General features: G+C 37.1%; 1 protein-coding gene across 2 annotated transcripts in view; it reads left to right on the top strand.

Moving 5' to 3' along the window:
* The window catches only part of rfwd3 (ring finger and WD repeat domain 3), a 131,036-nt gene that overhangs the window by 74,137 nt on the left and 41,465 nt on the right, over window positions 1-15,434 (top strand). For both annotated transcript variants that reach the window (XM_039763609.1, XM_039763608.1), the window contains exon 7: window positions 789-903. In XM_039763609.1, coding sequence (XP_039619543.1) covers window positions 789-903 — 115 coding nt within the window. The remainder of the gene's footprint in view (window positions 1-788; window positions 904-15,434) is intronic.

Raw genomic sequence — 15,434 nt, forward strand, 5'->3', positions numbered from 1 at the left:
GTTCTATTGTTCTATTTTGAAGCAGTCTGGAACAGTGCCATTCAATAAAGACATTTCTTATTATGTTTATATGGATTATTCAGCTGCAGATAGTGAGTTCTTCAATAAATTATTTGGAGTCATGCTAATAGATATGTGGCATTTTCCTTTTTTGAAATTTGTCATTGCGTTTTCTGTCCCATAATTAGATGAAATTCAATAAGGTGTGTATGTCTGGCATTCTGTGACACAGTATAACTAGATATGAAAGTTGAGATCTCTAACATATTTTTTAAAATTACACCTTTTAAAATTAACATTCTTTGTTTATTTGTGCCTAGTCTATAATTAAATACACATTAAAGTTAAGCCTTTTATCTTGATCTTCACACTTTAATGTAATGTTGTTCCTTATGAATGCGCATTTATTTTTACCTTACAAGCCTAGAGGTTACAGAACCTCTAGAGTATAAAGTTCTACATACACTTAAAGTACTTCGCTTAGAACCTAGGTGTATTAAAACAGATTATTTTCTGTCTCTTTTTGTCTCTATGTTAATAGTGTTTTATAATTGTTAACAACTTTGTCAAAACAGATTCTTTACAGATAGCGGAAGAAAACGAAAGGAAGTGATCATTAAAGAATAAGCTAGTCATTGCCTCCTAATTTTGCTCAGTGCCAATATATTTTAATAATATTCAGTACTCCTAGTCCAAGCATTGTCGTTAGGAATGACAGATATTCTGGAATACAGGACCCAAACCAGTTTTATGAATATTTTTATACTTATTGTTTATGCCATTTACAGTACTCTTCAGCATGAGCAGACCCTACGGAGAAAGGCAGAGTTAGAATCTGCACAGTGCCGTTTACAGCTCCAAGTCTTAACGGATGAATGTGGAAGATTGCGCAAGGAGTTACAGGTACTTGTGTTATTAATACCATGTTACTATTTATATTTTAATACTTAAATAAGTTTAAAGTTTTCCCACGCTGCCTGTTAGAGAATATACATATTATTGTGATTCATAACCAATACAATGTTAAGTAGTAATTTAACCATATAGTTTCCTAAAATAGCTTATGTCAGCTCTTCTCTTTTTTCCTAGACAGGGAAAGAAAACATATCATTTGTTGTTATGATTAAAAGCAACTCCTTGTATTATAATGATCAACAAGCACATGGAAACATTTGGCTTCCATACAGGAATAATGTTGATGTTAGTTTCACTTAACATTAGTTTAATCGTCTTATTACTCAAGGTATGCTATGCAGTTACTGCAGTGTAATGCAGAAGGGGTGTTTGGGTGATCTTGAATTTTCATTCGTATAATGAACAACCTTCTGTTTCTTCAGCATACTCCTTAAAAACACATTATGACAGATGTTATTTTTTTTCTAACCTGTTCCAGGAATAGATTTTTTTTTTCTTTTAAGTGTTTCTTTCAAACCCAAAAATCAACATTGTGCTCTTGATCTGATTCAAGTTCACTCTTGACTCATTGCTGTTATGCATACAATGCAGCCAACAAAACCTAGTTTCTTTTCTTATTCATGACAATTGAAAATTACTGTATTTCTCATTTTCATTTTATTATAGTTGATTTAAAATCACCATTTTAAAGACAATTTTCAGTGTCACCACTGTGTAGTTTAACTACATCTGTTCACACACAGCATAAGTTACAAGACTTGGTTGTCTGCTGACCATAAAGCAGTAAAGCGTAATTTAAAATAAAGAAAATTTGGGTTCCCTGTAATACATTTTATCTGTAAAGCAACAAAATGAGAGACTCATTTTAGTTTGGTCCCATATGTTATTCCTTAACTTCCTGTCTCTACCAATCTGCCATCCCACGCTGCAAAGTATCAAGAAGAGTCATATCAGTCATATCTACCATCACCAGCTGCTTTTTTCTTTTTTAAACTGCTACTTTTCATATACTTATGAAACCAGCTATAGACTACATTTCTTTTTCTTGAGGTTTAATTTCAGATTTTGTCTCCTAATGAATATATATATATATATATATATATATATATATATATATATATATATATATATATATATATATATATATATATATATATATATATATATATATATAAAGTTGCTCCCTTCGTGGATTGTTATAGCACTTGGTACATTCAGTTGATTCATTTGGAAAACACATGGCGACTTAGTTCCTCAGTGATATTTCATCATCTGGTTTCAAGGAGCTTAATTGGCAAAATGAATAGTTCATTGATATCATTAGAACAATCTAGATGAGAATATGCCTTTCAGCCCAACAAAGCTTGCCAGTCCTATCTAATTAATTTTTTTTAACTGAATTTTATTAAAGGGTAGGCAAGCCAATGTACAGAGGAAAACAACACTGTGACATTACATATTACATAATCACACAACAATGAGATTATCCAAAACATTAATTAAAGGGAAAGTTCATACATAGAAATTACATAGAACAGTGAACCATGAACTAAAAGAGAAAACTCTTCATTCTTAGTAACAGTTATAGAAGCAAAGGATCAACAACAAAGAAAAAAGCAGCCTCACCTCTACAAACCCACTGAATACTTGTTAATGAGTGCAATCATAGTTTAGTTTACAATATCTAATTAAAGTAATATAGTTATTTAATGTATAGGCCTTTATACCAGTATAACCAAGCCATTTCAACCATTTGGTTGATGGTTGTCTTATCTCCGATCAAAGCAAAGCCAACTGAGGAGTTAATTTTAATATTTTAAAAGAGTATGAGCAAAATTTCTGAACTGTTGGCCAATAATGATGAATTGACTTACAGGAACTCCACATATGTGTAAGAGTACCGTTTTTGACACACTGCCTCCAGCATAAAGGGGAATAGTTTGGTTAAGCTTGAGCTAATTTCACAGGAGTGAGATGCCATCTATGTTTAATGCTTTGTGTAGATTTAGATAGAAAGATATTAATCCCAAGGGGAAATTCACATAATCCAGCAGCAGCATACTGATACAAAAAACAATATTAAAGAGTAATAAAAATGCAGGTAAAAACAGACAATAACTTTGAATAATGTTAACGTTTAACCCTCGGTGGAACTGAAGAGTCGCATAGTGTGGGGGAGGAACGATCTCCTCAGTCTCTCAGTGGAGCAGGACAGTGACAGCAGTCTGTCGCTGAAGCTGCTCCTCTGCTTGGAGATGACACTGTTCAGTGGATGCAGTGGATTCTCCATAATTGACAGGAGCCTGCTCAGCACCCGTCACTCTGCCACGGATGTCAACCTGTCCAGCTCCTTGCCTACAATAGAGCCTGCATTCCTCACCAGTTTGTCCAGCCATGAGACATCCTTCTTCTTTATGTTGCCTCCCCAGCACACTACCGCGTAGAAGAGGGCACTTGCCACAATCGTCTGGAAGAACATCTGCAGTATCTTATTGCAGATGTTGAAGGATGCCAACCTTCTAAGGAAGTATAGTCGGCTCTGACTTTTCTTACACAGAGCATTAGTATTGGCAGTCCAGTTCAATTTATCATCCAGCTGCACTCCCAGGTATTTATAGGTTTGTACCCTCTGCACACAGTCTCCTCTGATAATCACGGCGTCCATGAGGGGCCTGGGTCTCCTAAAATCCACCACCAGCTCCTTGGTTTTGCTGGTGTTTAGTTGTAAGTAGTTTGAGTCGCACCATTTAACAAAGTCCTTGATTAAGTTTCTATACTCCTCCTTCTGCCCACTCCTGATGCAGCTCATGATAGCAGTGTCATCAGTGAACCTTTGCACGTGGCAGGACTCCGAGTTGTATTGGAAGTCTGATGTATATAGGCTGAACAGGACCGGAGAAAGTACAGTCCCCTGCGGCGCTCCTGTGTTGCTGACTACAATGTCAGACCTGCAGTTCCCGAGACGCACATACTGAGGTCTGTCTGTAAGATACTCCACGATCCATGCCACCAGTTGTGAGTCTACTCCCATCTCTATCAGCTTGTCCCGAAGGAGCAGAAGTTGGATGGTGCTGAAGGCACTGGAGAAGTCCAAAAACATAATTCTTACAGCACCACTGCCTCTGTCCAAGTGGGAGAGGGATCGGTGTAGCATATAGATGATGGCATCCTCCGCTCCCACCTTCTCCTGGTATTCGAACTATAGAGGGTCGAGGGGCGCGGCAGACCTGTGGCCTCAGGTGGTGAAGCAGCAGCCGCTCCATGGTCTTCATCACATGTGACGTTAGAGCGACAGGCCGGAAGTCATTCAGCTCACTAAGACGTGATACCTTTGGAACTGGGGTGTGATTCAAGATGTTTTCCAAAGCCTCAGGAGACATAGCCATAGCCAACAGCCACTGCTCATCAGAAAAAGCATGAAAAAGCTCTTTCCCATTTTAAGATAGATGTGAATTTTGAAAATTAACTTTGGTTATCTAATAATAAATAAAATGTTTTAATTTCTTTAATTTTAGAAGAAAGATCTGTAAACCATTGCATGAAGGAGGTTGAGCTTTCATTAGGTTCAAGATGGCGAAAGTTAATGCAGCTGTGTGCTTGGGAATGTTTTCAAAATTCCTTATATGAAATATTAAAGTGTTTCATGGAGATACTGAAACGAGTGAAGGCTGTTGCCAGAAAAAGGCAGGCCAGTGTGTTAAATCAATTTTGCTTCCATGTACATAGATTTAAATCTGGGATTAAATGTAGAAAATTTGTTTAAAAAAGCATTTTGAGAGGAAGAGAAAATTCTTTATTATTGTGTTGACAAGATTTCCAAACAAATATTGCAGAAGAAACATAAGTTAATAAAAGGGAAGATAAATTATTTACAAGTTAAACAAGCCAAAACAAATCTACCAAATCTGAATAAATCTATATAAATCTGCTCTGTTTGAGCCCAATGTTTAGAACTGTGAAAAGACCACCATTGTCTCAGCTGATTTAGTATTACTGCTCTGTGGTAGTCATGCAGGTCTGGGATTACCTCACATGGGACTGAGTCTTGTCAGAACAGATCTATTTATTCTGGGCTTACTGCCTTTCCAAATACATTTAAATTGATCTTTTTTGGAAGATTTCTATAATTTTGCTAGGAAACAAAAAGTTAATTGTGTGAAAATAATATAAAACGTTTGGAAGTACAATCATTTGTGTTACTAAAATTCTATCTACTCATGATAATGACAATGGGTTAAGATGCTTAAAATCTTTAATGTTCTTTGATAAATTCATAAAATTAATATTTATTAGTTCCTTTGAACACTTCGTTAATGATACACCCAAATATGATACTGAAGAATTTTCCCAATTGTATTTAAATTTAGCTTTCATTGTTGAAAGTAAAGGGGCAGAGATAGCTAATACTAAGGACCTGACATTTTGTGTCATTAATTTTATAATAAGAACAAGCTGTAAATTTTGTTATAACCTTTTGAAATGATTCCAGGAAGTTAAAAGGATCTGCTAATGCCATTAGAATATCATCTGCATAAAGTCCAATTTTATGTACTGCAGGTCCAATGTGAACACCCTGAATCCCCTGATGTGCTCAGCAATAGGGCTGTATAAAGAGAGCAAATATTAAAGGTGAGAGAAGGCAACCTTGTCTAGTCTCATTTGAAATGTCAAAGGGCGCTGACAACAACCCCTCTGTAAAAAGTCTAGCTGAAGGTTTCAAATATAGTGACCCAATAGCCTTATAAATGGGTACTTTAAGATTAAATTTACTCAGAACTTCAAATAAATATAGCTAATGAACACGAACAAATGCTTTTTCTGTATCAAGAGCTAATAAAACAGTGAAGATAGATTTAGATTCAACATACTCCAGCACCAGACATTTCATTGATATCATTGTCTCCCAGGTATACGTAAAACCAGCTTGATCAATATTAATTATAAAGGGCAAAATTAAAGCTAATTTTGAGGCAATAATTTTAGCATATATTTTCACAGCAGAATTTAGCAAAGAAATAGGCTGAATATCTGCCGGAGATAAAGTTGGTTTGCCCGGTTTGGGGACAGTGACCACAATCGCTTCAAACATTTCTTTAGGAAATTGTGCATTTGAAATTAGTTAATTAAAACTATCACGAAGGTAAGGTATAAGCTGAGCTACATATCTTCTTATATAATACGCTACCAAGGCTGTTCGTCTGTCTGTCCAGGATTTTAAATCACCTGTAGCTCACAAACTATTTCACCTATTAACTTGAAATTTGGTACACATATACTATGTGACGTCTACTATCCGCTTTTGGGGTGATGATTTTTATTACTCTTCTTATTTTTATTTTATTTTATTGTAGAATCAACTCTCGGCCACGCGCAGCAGGGCGGCCGTGTAGCGCATGCTTAAGTGAAAAATTAAAGAAAACGTACTAAGTAATTGCAACACAAAAACTAACTTAATCAGTTTTAACGCGAAAAGATGCAGACGAAAGAAGAGAAGCAGCGGGCCGCTAGGGTAGAGAAAAGAAGAGCTGCTCAGGAAGCAGCAAGCGCATCAACATCTGAGCAAATGAATAATAAACATACAGAGAAAGGGTATAAAAACTATGAATGGTCAAGTGAAGTGGATTCACTGCACGTTATCGTGCAGTACGCCGTTACTGGTTTCTTATAATACACATTAGTAAAACCATCACCTCCAGGAGCTTTGGAATGTTTAAGTGATTTCATAGCTGCCTCAACCTCTTTTTGAGAGAGAGGGGTGTCAACTTTCATTAGCTGTTCTGTTGATACTGCTGGGAGTGATACTTCAGAGAGAAATTCCTTCATAATTGAATTCAATTGGGTTGTGGAATTTGCGATCCTGATTTAAATTATACAGTGGGATGCAAAAGTTTGGGCAACCTTGTTAATAGTCATTATTTTCCTGTATAAATCGTTGGTTGTTATGATAAAAAATGTCAGTTAAATATATCATATAGGAGACACACACAGTGATATTTGAGAAGTGAAATGAAGTTTATTGGATTTACAGGAAGTGTGCAATAATTGTTCAAACAAAATCAGGCAGGTGCATAAATTTGGGCACTGTTGTCATTTTATTGATTCCAAAACTTTTAGAACTAATTATTGGAACTCAAATTGGCTTGGTAAGCTCAGTGACCCCTGACCTACATACACAGGTGAATCCTATAATGAGAGAGAGTATTTAAGGGGGTCAGTTGTAAGTTTCCCTCCTCCTTTAATTTTCTCTGAAGAGTAGCAACATGGGGGTCACAAAACAACTCTCAAATGACCTGAAGACAAAGATTGTTCACCATCATGGTTTAGGGGAAGGATACAGAAAGCTGTCCCAGAGATTTAAGCTGTCTGTTTCCACAGTTAGGAACATATTTAGGAAATGGAAGACCACAGGCTCAGTTCAAGTTAAGGCTCAAAGTGGCAGACCAAGAAAGATTTCGGATAGACAGAAGCTTAATTAATGGTGAGAACAGTCAGAGTCAACCCACAGACCAGCACCAAAGACCTACAACATCATCTTGCAGCAGATGGAGTCACTGTGCATCGTTCAACCATTCGGCGCACTTCACACAAGGAGATGCTGTATGCGAGAGTGATGGTGAAGCAGAGGAAGCCTTTTCTCAGCCCACAGCACAAACAGAGCCGCTTGAGGTATGCTCAAGCACATTTGGACAAGGCAGCTTCATTTTGGAATAAGGTGCTGTGGACTGATGAAACTAAAATTGAGTTATTTGGGCATAACAAGGGGCGTTATGCATGGAGGAAAAAGAACACAGCATTCCAAGAAAAACACCTGCTACCTACAGTAAAATATGGTGCTGTGTGGCCAGTGCAAGGACTGGGAATCTTGTCAAAGTTGAGGGACGCATGGATTCCACTCAGTATCAGCAGATTCTGGAGACCAATGTCCAGGAATCAGTGACAAAGCTGAAGCTGCGCCGGGGCTGGATCTTTCAACAAGACAACGACCCAAAACACTGCTCAAAATCCACTAAGGCATTCATGCAGAGGAACAAGTACAACGTTCTGGAATGGCCATCTCAGTCCCCAGACCTGAATATAATTGAAAATCTGTGGTGTGAGTTAAAGAGAGCTGTCCATGCTTGGAAGCCATCAAACCTGAATGAACTAGAGATGTTTTGTAAAGAGGAATGGTCCAAAATACCTTCAACCACAATCCAGACTCTCATTGGAACCTACAGGAAGCGTTTAGAGGCTGTAATTTTTGCAAAAGGCGGATCTACTAAATATTGATTTCATTTCTTTTTTGTGGTGCCCAAATTTATGCAGCTGCTTGATTTTGTTTGAACAATTATTGCACACTTTCTGTAAATCCAATAAACTTCATTTCACTTCTCAAATATCACTGTGTGTGTCTCCTATATGATATATTTAACTGACATTTTTTATCATAACAACCAACGATTTATACAGGAAATAATGACTATTAACAAGGTTGCCCAAACTTTTTCATCCCACTGTATAATTTAGTATAGTATGATCTAAATTTGTCTGCAATAGCTTGGGGGTTCACAATCTTCTTAACTTCATTCCCAATAATAAAAGTAATTTTACGTTTAGCCATATATGATTTAACCTTAATAGCCAACATTTTATTAGGTCTTCCACTTTGTGCATAATATTTAAGTCTAAGCCTCTTTATAGCTAATTCATTTTTATTGAGTTCAAGCTCATTGAGCTATCTCCTAATCTTCTTTATTTTATTTGTCAATATAGATGAAAAGGACTGTTTATTCTGAATTTGTAGATTATGTAAACAATTAAGTACATTTCACTTTCTTTCAGTCTGCTTTCTTTCTTTAGAAGCAGGCTGAATAAGAACCCCTCTCATATATGCTTTATGTGTGCACCATTATGTGGCACTGCTTGAAACTGAACCATCATTGGTAAGAAAGAATTCTGTGGGAGACTGTTCAGTCTGTGAAAAAGTCATAGGATAATTAAGTAAATAATTAAGTCTCCAAGCCTGTTATTCGGTAAAGTAGAGGTCTTCTCCAACTCTAACAGAATGGGAGAATAATCAGATCAGGTTATGTGTTATATACGATTGTTTAATAATTCCTTTGTCAATTATTTTATATTTAGGTATTGATTATTATGGTCTTCGTCTTTTGGGAAGTATGACGTCTTGAAGAAAGGGTGTGGTTTTTTGAACGCTGTTTGGAGAGTTAGTTGAACAAGATTAGAAAATAAACACCATTTGAAACATTATTCTGAGTGTGTCTCTAGTTCAGCCTAAAAAACACTACAATTGGCAAACGAGGATGGCTGAAAATGTTCCACTTGTTTCACTGCCACCTCCCCTGCCTTTCTTGCATCAGCCAGTTGAACCAGCCATCCCGTAGGACAGATGGAAGTCTTTGTTTCAAACATAACTGCTTGCTGTGGGTTTGGACACAGTTGCCAATGCTATTCTCCTGCATTGTATAGGCTCCGAAGGACTCTGCATTTTCCAGACTCTCTGCAACGCTGACACATATGAAGCTGCTATTGGACTCCTTGATGAGCACTTTACAAAAAAGCAGAGCGTCTTTTCAAAATGGCTAAAGTTCCATCAGCAGACACAACATGCTGGTGAGTCTGTTTCACAGTATGTTGCTGATTTAACGGGTTTAGCCGAGTCTTGCAAATTTGGCCTCATTTATGATGAAATGAATAGAGACCAACTGATTGAAAAAAGTGTTCTTCCTCTGGTGCGCAAGAGGCTTCTTTAGGAGGATGGTGACTTAACACTCTAAAGTTTTGACTATTGCTTGCCAAATAGATTCTGCTTCTTAATGTGCACATAAAAAAGCTGAAACACAGATGCCTCCTGCAAATCCCTTAACTGCTATTCAGACAGTGAGTGAGCCGCAGGGCGCAGAGTGTAACTGTGCATCCGACTGTCAGTCTCAAGCATCCGTACAGCAGATGAGGCTTCATACAGCTCAGTCTTGCCAGTGTTGTGGCAGTTGCGGCTCGATTAGAAATGTGTCTCGTGTCATGGACTGCCCTAATGGGATAAGGAACAGATTCTCCTCTTCTAGACAAAGTCACTGGTGAAAGATCTGTGAAAATCGTTACCTTGCTGTAAGGGTCTGGAAGAGTTTTACTGATTCTTAATGCTTGCTGTCTTTAATGTGATAAAAATGCAGCCAAAATATAACATTCCTGGGTGAATTCACAGAAATGTGTTTAGGTATAGGCAGTCTATGGCATCTATCTGTTGTCAGATCCAGCAATTCAAGGTCTGGCAAGAGTACACACAGATATTTTTGTAAATATTGTGGCATCTGCATATTATCTATATACTCAGTGATGCCTCTCAGTCTAATATTATTCCGTCTGGAGCAATCTTCCAAATCAGTAATTTTGCCAGATAGCTTGCTATTGTCTCCTCCATTTCATTAGAAACCATTACAATTTCGTTATGAGCATTCACAAACTCAGACATTCTTGTTTCTATATGTGACATGCATTCTGCAATATGTGCTATGGCTCCTTTAAGCACAGTAATCGATTTCCTAATATCAGAACAAATAGATTTAGCTCATCCAGAGGTAGAATCACTTTCGTTTCAGTAATGATCAGTAATTTGTGTATCCAACTTTTCCCCACCTGAGGTTACCAGTGAAGGCGTAGGGGACAGGTTGAATCTTTGTAAGCACCATGTTTGTTTCTGCATGTTAATCTTTCTGGAGTACCAAAAAAGTCTGGCAGTGTTGCTGGGACACTTTTTAGTTTTTTTCCCCCATTTTTTTTTTTATCTGAAATAATGTTTCAAGTTCAAAATAAATGCTAAATGATAATTTTATGCATGCTTTGAGCCGCTATTAACACTAGAATCCCTGAAGCCTATGAAAAAACTCATAATCCCGGCCCACCTTAAATTCTTCGCACCTCTCCATCAGAGTCTTTTATTTTGTAAATGTGTCGATCAGCACAAGCAGCCTGCTGTCCTGTTCAAACCCAAACGACGGAGCTCAACTCGTGCAAAAAGTTCTCCCAGCTCAAGCCAAGGCTCCTTATCTGTGTGTGAGGTGCCTGGAGTTGCATAGGGTAAATAATATATTGTCATTTGGAATGCATATATTTCATGTGTGTTCCGTGTCTACAGCGATCTGTGTAAAGGCCCCCGCATCCACAAGTCTAGTTTTGAAAATCCCTAAAGTCCTACCGTCTACCACACTTTCTGGTAGCTTATTTGATGTGTCTATGGTTCTTTGTCTAAAGAAAACCTTTAACAAGTTTCCAGATGTGTTCCCATATTCTAGATGAACTCATTTTAAAATAACAGTCCCAATCCACTGTACTAATTCTTTTCATAATTTTAAACACTTCAATCATGTCTCCTCTTAATCTTCTTTTCCTTAAACTGAAAATACTCAGCTCTTCTAATTTCCTCATAATTCATGCCCTGTATGTCACAAAACACTGTCTTCAGTCAGTGTCCGCTAGTAGTTCATAGCCGGACAGCACTCAAGGTACCCCAAAACCAAGATAAAGTACAAAGTCTCTTGAAATCAAAGTCACCAATGTTTATTGTGAAAAAATGATGAACCAGTATTTGTGGGTGAGATAAAGGACAAAATCCACAAGAAGAAAATAATGTTGTAATCCAGCAGAACAAAATATTCACATTCAATAAATTACTGAAAAAATTAATTTATAGTAATTTTAGGCAAGAGACCAGAAAATGTACATAGTCCAAAGCTGCCAAAGAAAATAAAACGGTAGAAAGAAAAAAGTTCCAATAACTGTTCCAATGGCTCTGTAGCAGCCAAAACCTATTTTTCCTCAAGTACTAAAGCTCCCCCCAAAATCTAGGAGACTTACTGGCTTAAAAAGGTTGGAAAAATATCCTTTAAGAGAAAATTGAGCATCGGGATGGGGTGGTGGGGAATGAACCTTAGTAATACGAAGAATAGTGATACTTCTCACTTCTCCCCTCTTGCCGGCTTTTAGCAGCATAAAGGGAGTGCGCAGCCACGCATGTGTAGAATGAAGACTGCTTGTCACTTTTCCAAATAAGGAAAACCTCCTCTATTTAGTGTACCGGTCAGACTAAATCATTTATGTAGCTATTAGAAATAGAAAAACATTTTTTTTTTTTTTTAGTAAGGTTGAATCACAGATTTGCAATGCAGGGGCTGAATGCAGCACCCATTGCCATGACTTTGTTACATAAAAAGACAATTATCAATGACAAAAATGTCAATTTAAGGCAAATCTGGTTAATTCAGTAATTAAACTGGTTTTAAAAGCCATCCATCTATTGACAGTAGACTCAGCTTATGGAATGTTGGCGTTGAGGGAATTGATGTCTAAAGCAAGTATAGAATTACTGCAGTATGTACAACCTGACACATGAAAGCAGTTAAGTCCTTAATAAAAAAATGGTGTAAAACTTGAAATATGTAAGTCTACAGATTATGTAATTTGTTGAAGAATAGAATTGCAAGCAGATAAGTCTATATGGAGGTTTAAAAGTGATATTTATGTATTTAGGCAATAGATAAAAATACAAATACTGTATAAGGGTGAGAGTTAAATAAAAGAAACAGCAAGCTATTTATCTATACGTTGAGTAAGTAACGCATTATCAAAGATTTTTTGAGAGGACTAGAGATGTAGGATCCGACTTAAGTAATATATAACAGGATGTATTTCTTAACTGTCTCCATCCTTCCTCCAGGTAGTTGTTAGTGTCTAAAATTACAATTGCTGCAGCTTTTTCAGCTGGTTGCATGGTAATGGACTGCAGCAAGTTATTGACTACTACACACTTAACATTTTATATTAGAAATAAGGTTACATTATAGTTCTGCTTAATGTTTTTATTCAACAGTATACCTTATAGTAATAGTAGTTATTGGTCTCCTGCGTTATATTATAATTTACATTTTGTATCCCAATAATTGCTTCCAACTCCACATACTTAGTTGTAAATCTGTATAGAGCAAACCATCCACAAAAAATGAGTGTACAGTACAAAAGGCCTAATAGTGAGAGAGACTACCAAAAATCTATGCTAACTGAAAAACTTATAAGCTGCAGTGGATAAGATAGATTGTGCATACAACAACTGTTTGTTGCCTGGTTGCATCACCAGTCATAGCATTATAGGAGAGTTGCAAAGAGGACACTGAAATCAGCTGGAATAAGAATCTATGGCCTCTGGGTTGTTTGACAATCCCATTAAATGTCATACTCCACATTAACAAAAGCACACCATCCCCATTATAAAACGTGGTGGTGGAAGCACCATTCTGGGGGGGATGCTTCTTTGCAGTATACCCTAGAGGGCTGGTTAGTTTAAAAGGTAAAAATGAATGCAGCAAAATACAGTGAAATCTGTATGAAAACTTGATGCAGTCTGCCTAACTTTCAGTTTTCCCCTCAGTAAGGAGACCAGAGTTTGTGCCCTGGGTCCTCTACGAGAATGGCACAATATAAATAAAATGTATTATTATTATTATTTTTTTCTACATTACAGCACATATATGCACAATAACTTTTGGGAATTGGCAGAAATTAATTAATTTACACCAGCCTAGCTTGCAATGGAAATCAAATCCTGTTCTAAATCTTCCTTGTATGCCCTGCTTTGTGCACCATTCAATCCTTACTATTGTCAGTTTCCGAGCAATCCTGTCTTCTACCAATTACTTAAAATTTGACTGATGCAGGATACACTTCAAGCTAGAGTAACTCTTTTATTTATTTCTTCTAAACATGATAATCACCTTTTTCCACCTCATCAAATATACTCCGTGTTTAACTAATGAACAGTGCTGGGGATTAGGAGACTTGGAGATCCTTATAAAGACAAGAATTTGCATCATATGAAAATTACGCTCCACATTTATCTTTACACCCACATACTTTTTCTTGCATGCAAATGAGATCTTTTATTGAAAGAAACCTGCCAAACTTTGCACATCTTGCACTCATTTCAATCCCAGAAGCCATACTGGTTAGTGTTGATGAAGACTTGGGAGAGCATTTCAACAATATTTAAAAAATATTTCAAAAGAATTTACCCTTCAAAGATCCTAGGGAAACATGGTAAAAGGACCTTTCAATTAGCATCTCAGAAAAGAAGTGGTACTCCGCCCTGCACAGAATACACTTTAGTTCTATATGCGCCAAGAATTCTGTAATTCAGCTGTTCACTAGAATCCCTGAAGTGTACAAAAAAACTCGTAATACTCGTTTAATATCTTTGCTCCTCTCTATTAGCGCCTTTTGTTTTGTAAATGTGTCGATCCGCACAAGCAGCCTGCTATCCCATCCGCAATCCGCCCACCAACAGAGCTCAACTAGGGCAAAAAGCTCTCCCAGCTCAAGGCTGCATGTGAGGTGCCTGACGTTATATAGGGTAAATAATATATTGTATATTTGGAATACATGCTTATCTTGTGTGTTCCGTGTCAACAATGATCTATGTAAGTGTAGGATAAAAGGTAATTTGAGCCAAGAAATGCTGAACACAGAATTTTTTTCCATGTTAATGCATACTAAAGTGACTATAGCTCCAGGGGGAAGTCACATTTTACTTATGGTTCTAAGCAGAGTTGCATTGTGGTGCATCTGTTTATTAGCCAGCAAAAGTGCTGTGAAGAAGCTGTTTGTTGCTACGGTTCTGCCTTTGTCCAGAAACGGCTGCATAAGCTTTATCACCACAAACTCTGAAAGTCTTTGCCCTTGGGTTGTAACTCAAAATACAGCTTTCAATAAAATGTTGCCAGATGTCCGAAATTGCACCAAACCTGTTTTTCACACATTCTTCATGGGTGTATTTGTTGTCAAAGCCCAAATGCTGCATGATAGTCTGATAGCGGTCATGGGACATCATGCCTTTGATTGCCGGTACAACAAATAGTTCTGTGGTCATTGCTGCTCTTAAGAAAAGAATGGAGATTAATGTCATCAACTCGGATATGGAGAGGCAAGTTCATTGTACCATGTGAACATCACTGACTGAATAAAACTAAATAATAAAAAAAAGTGCTAACTTTTACAAATAGCTAAAATTTACTCCGGGTGTTACAGACTCGCATCAAAGGTGTATTTTTATTATATTATAGTAGTAATAATCACCGCTGACTTTTCAAAGCGAGGAGTGTCCGGTCTCAAACCTCGAAACCTTCTTGCAGCTGTTCTTATCTCTGCATCATCCAAGAATACATATCAACATTCTGTCGATTAACGTTTCAGCTTGGGTTTTTAACGCCTTGACAGCAACATGTAAATTGAATGATTCTTTATTTATACTCATCACGTCAGTAATAGTATAACATGGAAAAAGTTTCAGCTTTAGGTATGTGTTCAGCATTTCTTGCCTCGTGTTTCCTTTTATTATTATTTACCCTTTTCAACTCCAGGCACTTCACACACAGATAAACACACTAGATCTCTGAGAATTCTGAATTCAGCTCCTTGTGGGGGGGGGTGAGGTGTTGGGTGAAATAGCAGGCTGTGTGTACTGATCGACACATTTG

Source organism: Polypterus senegalus, chromosome 9 (assembly GCF_016835505.1).
Source record: "Polypterus senegalus isolate Bchr_013 chromosome 9, ASM1683550v1, whole genome shotgun sequence".
Lineage (NCBI taxonomy): Eukaryota > Metazoa > Chordata > Cladistia > Polypteriformes > Polypteridae > Polypterus > Polypterus senegalus.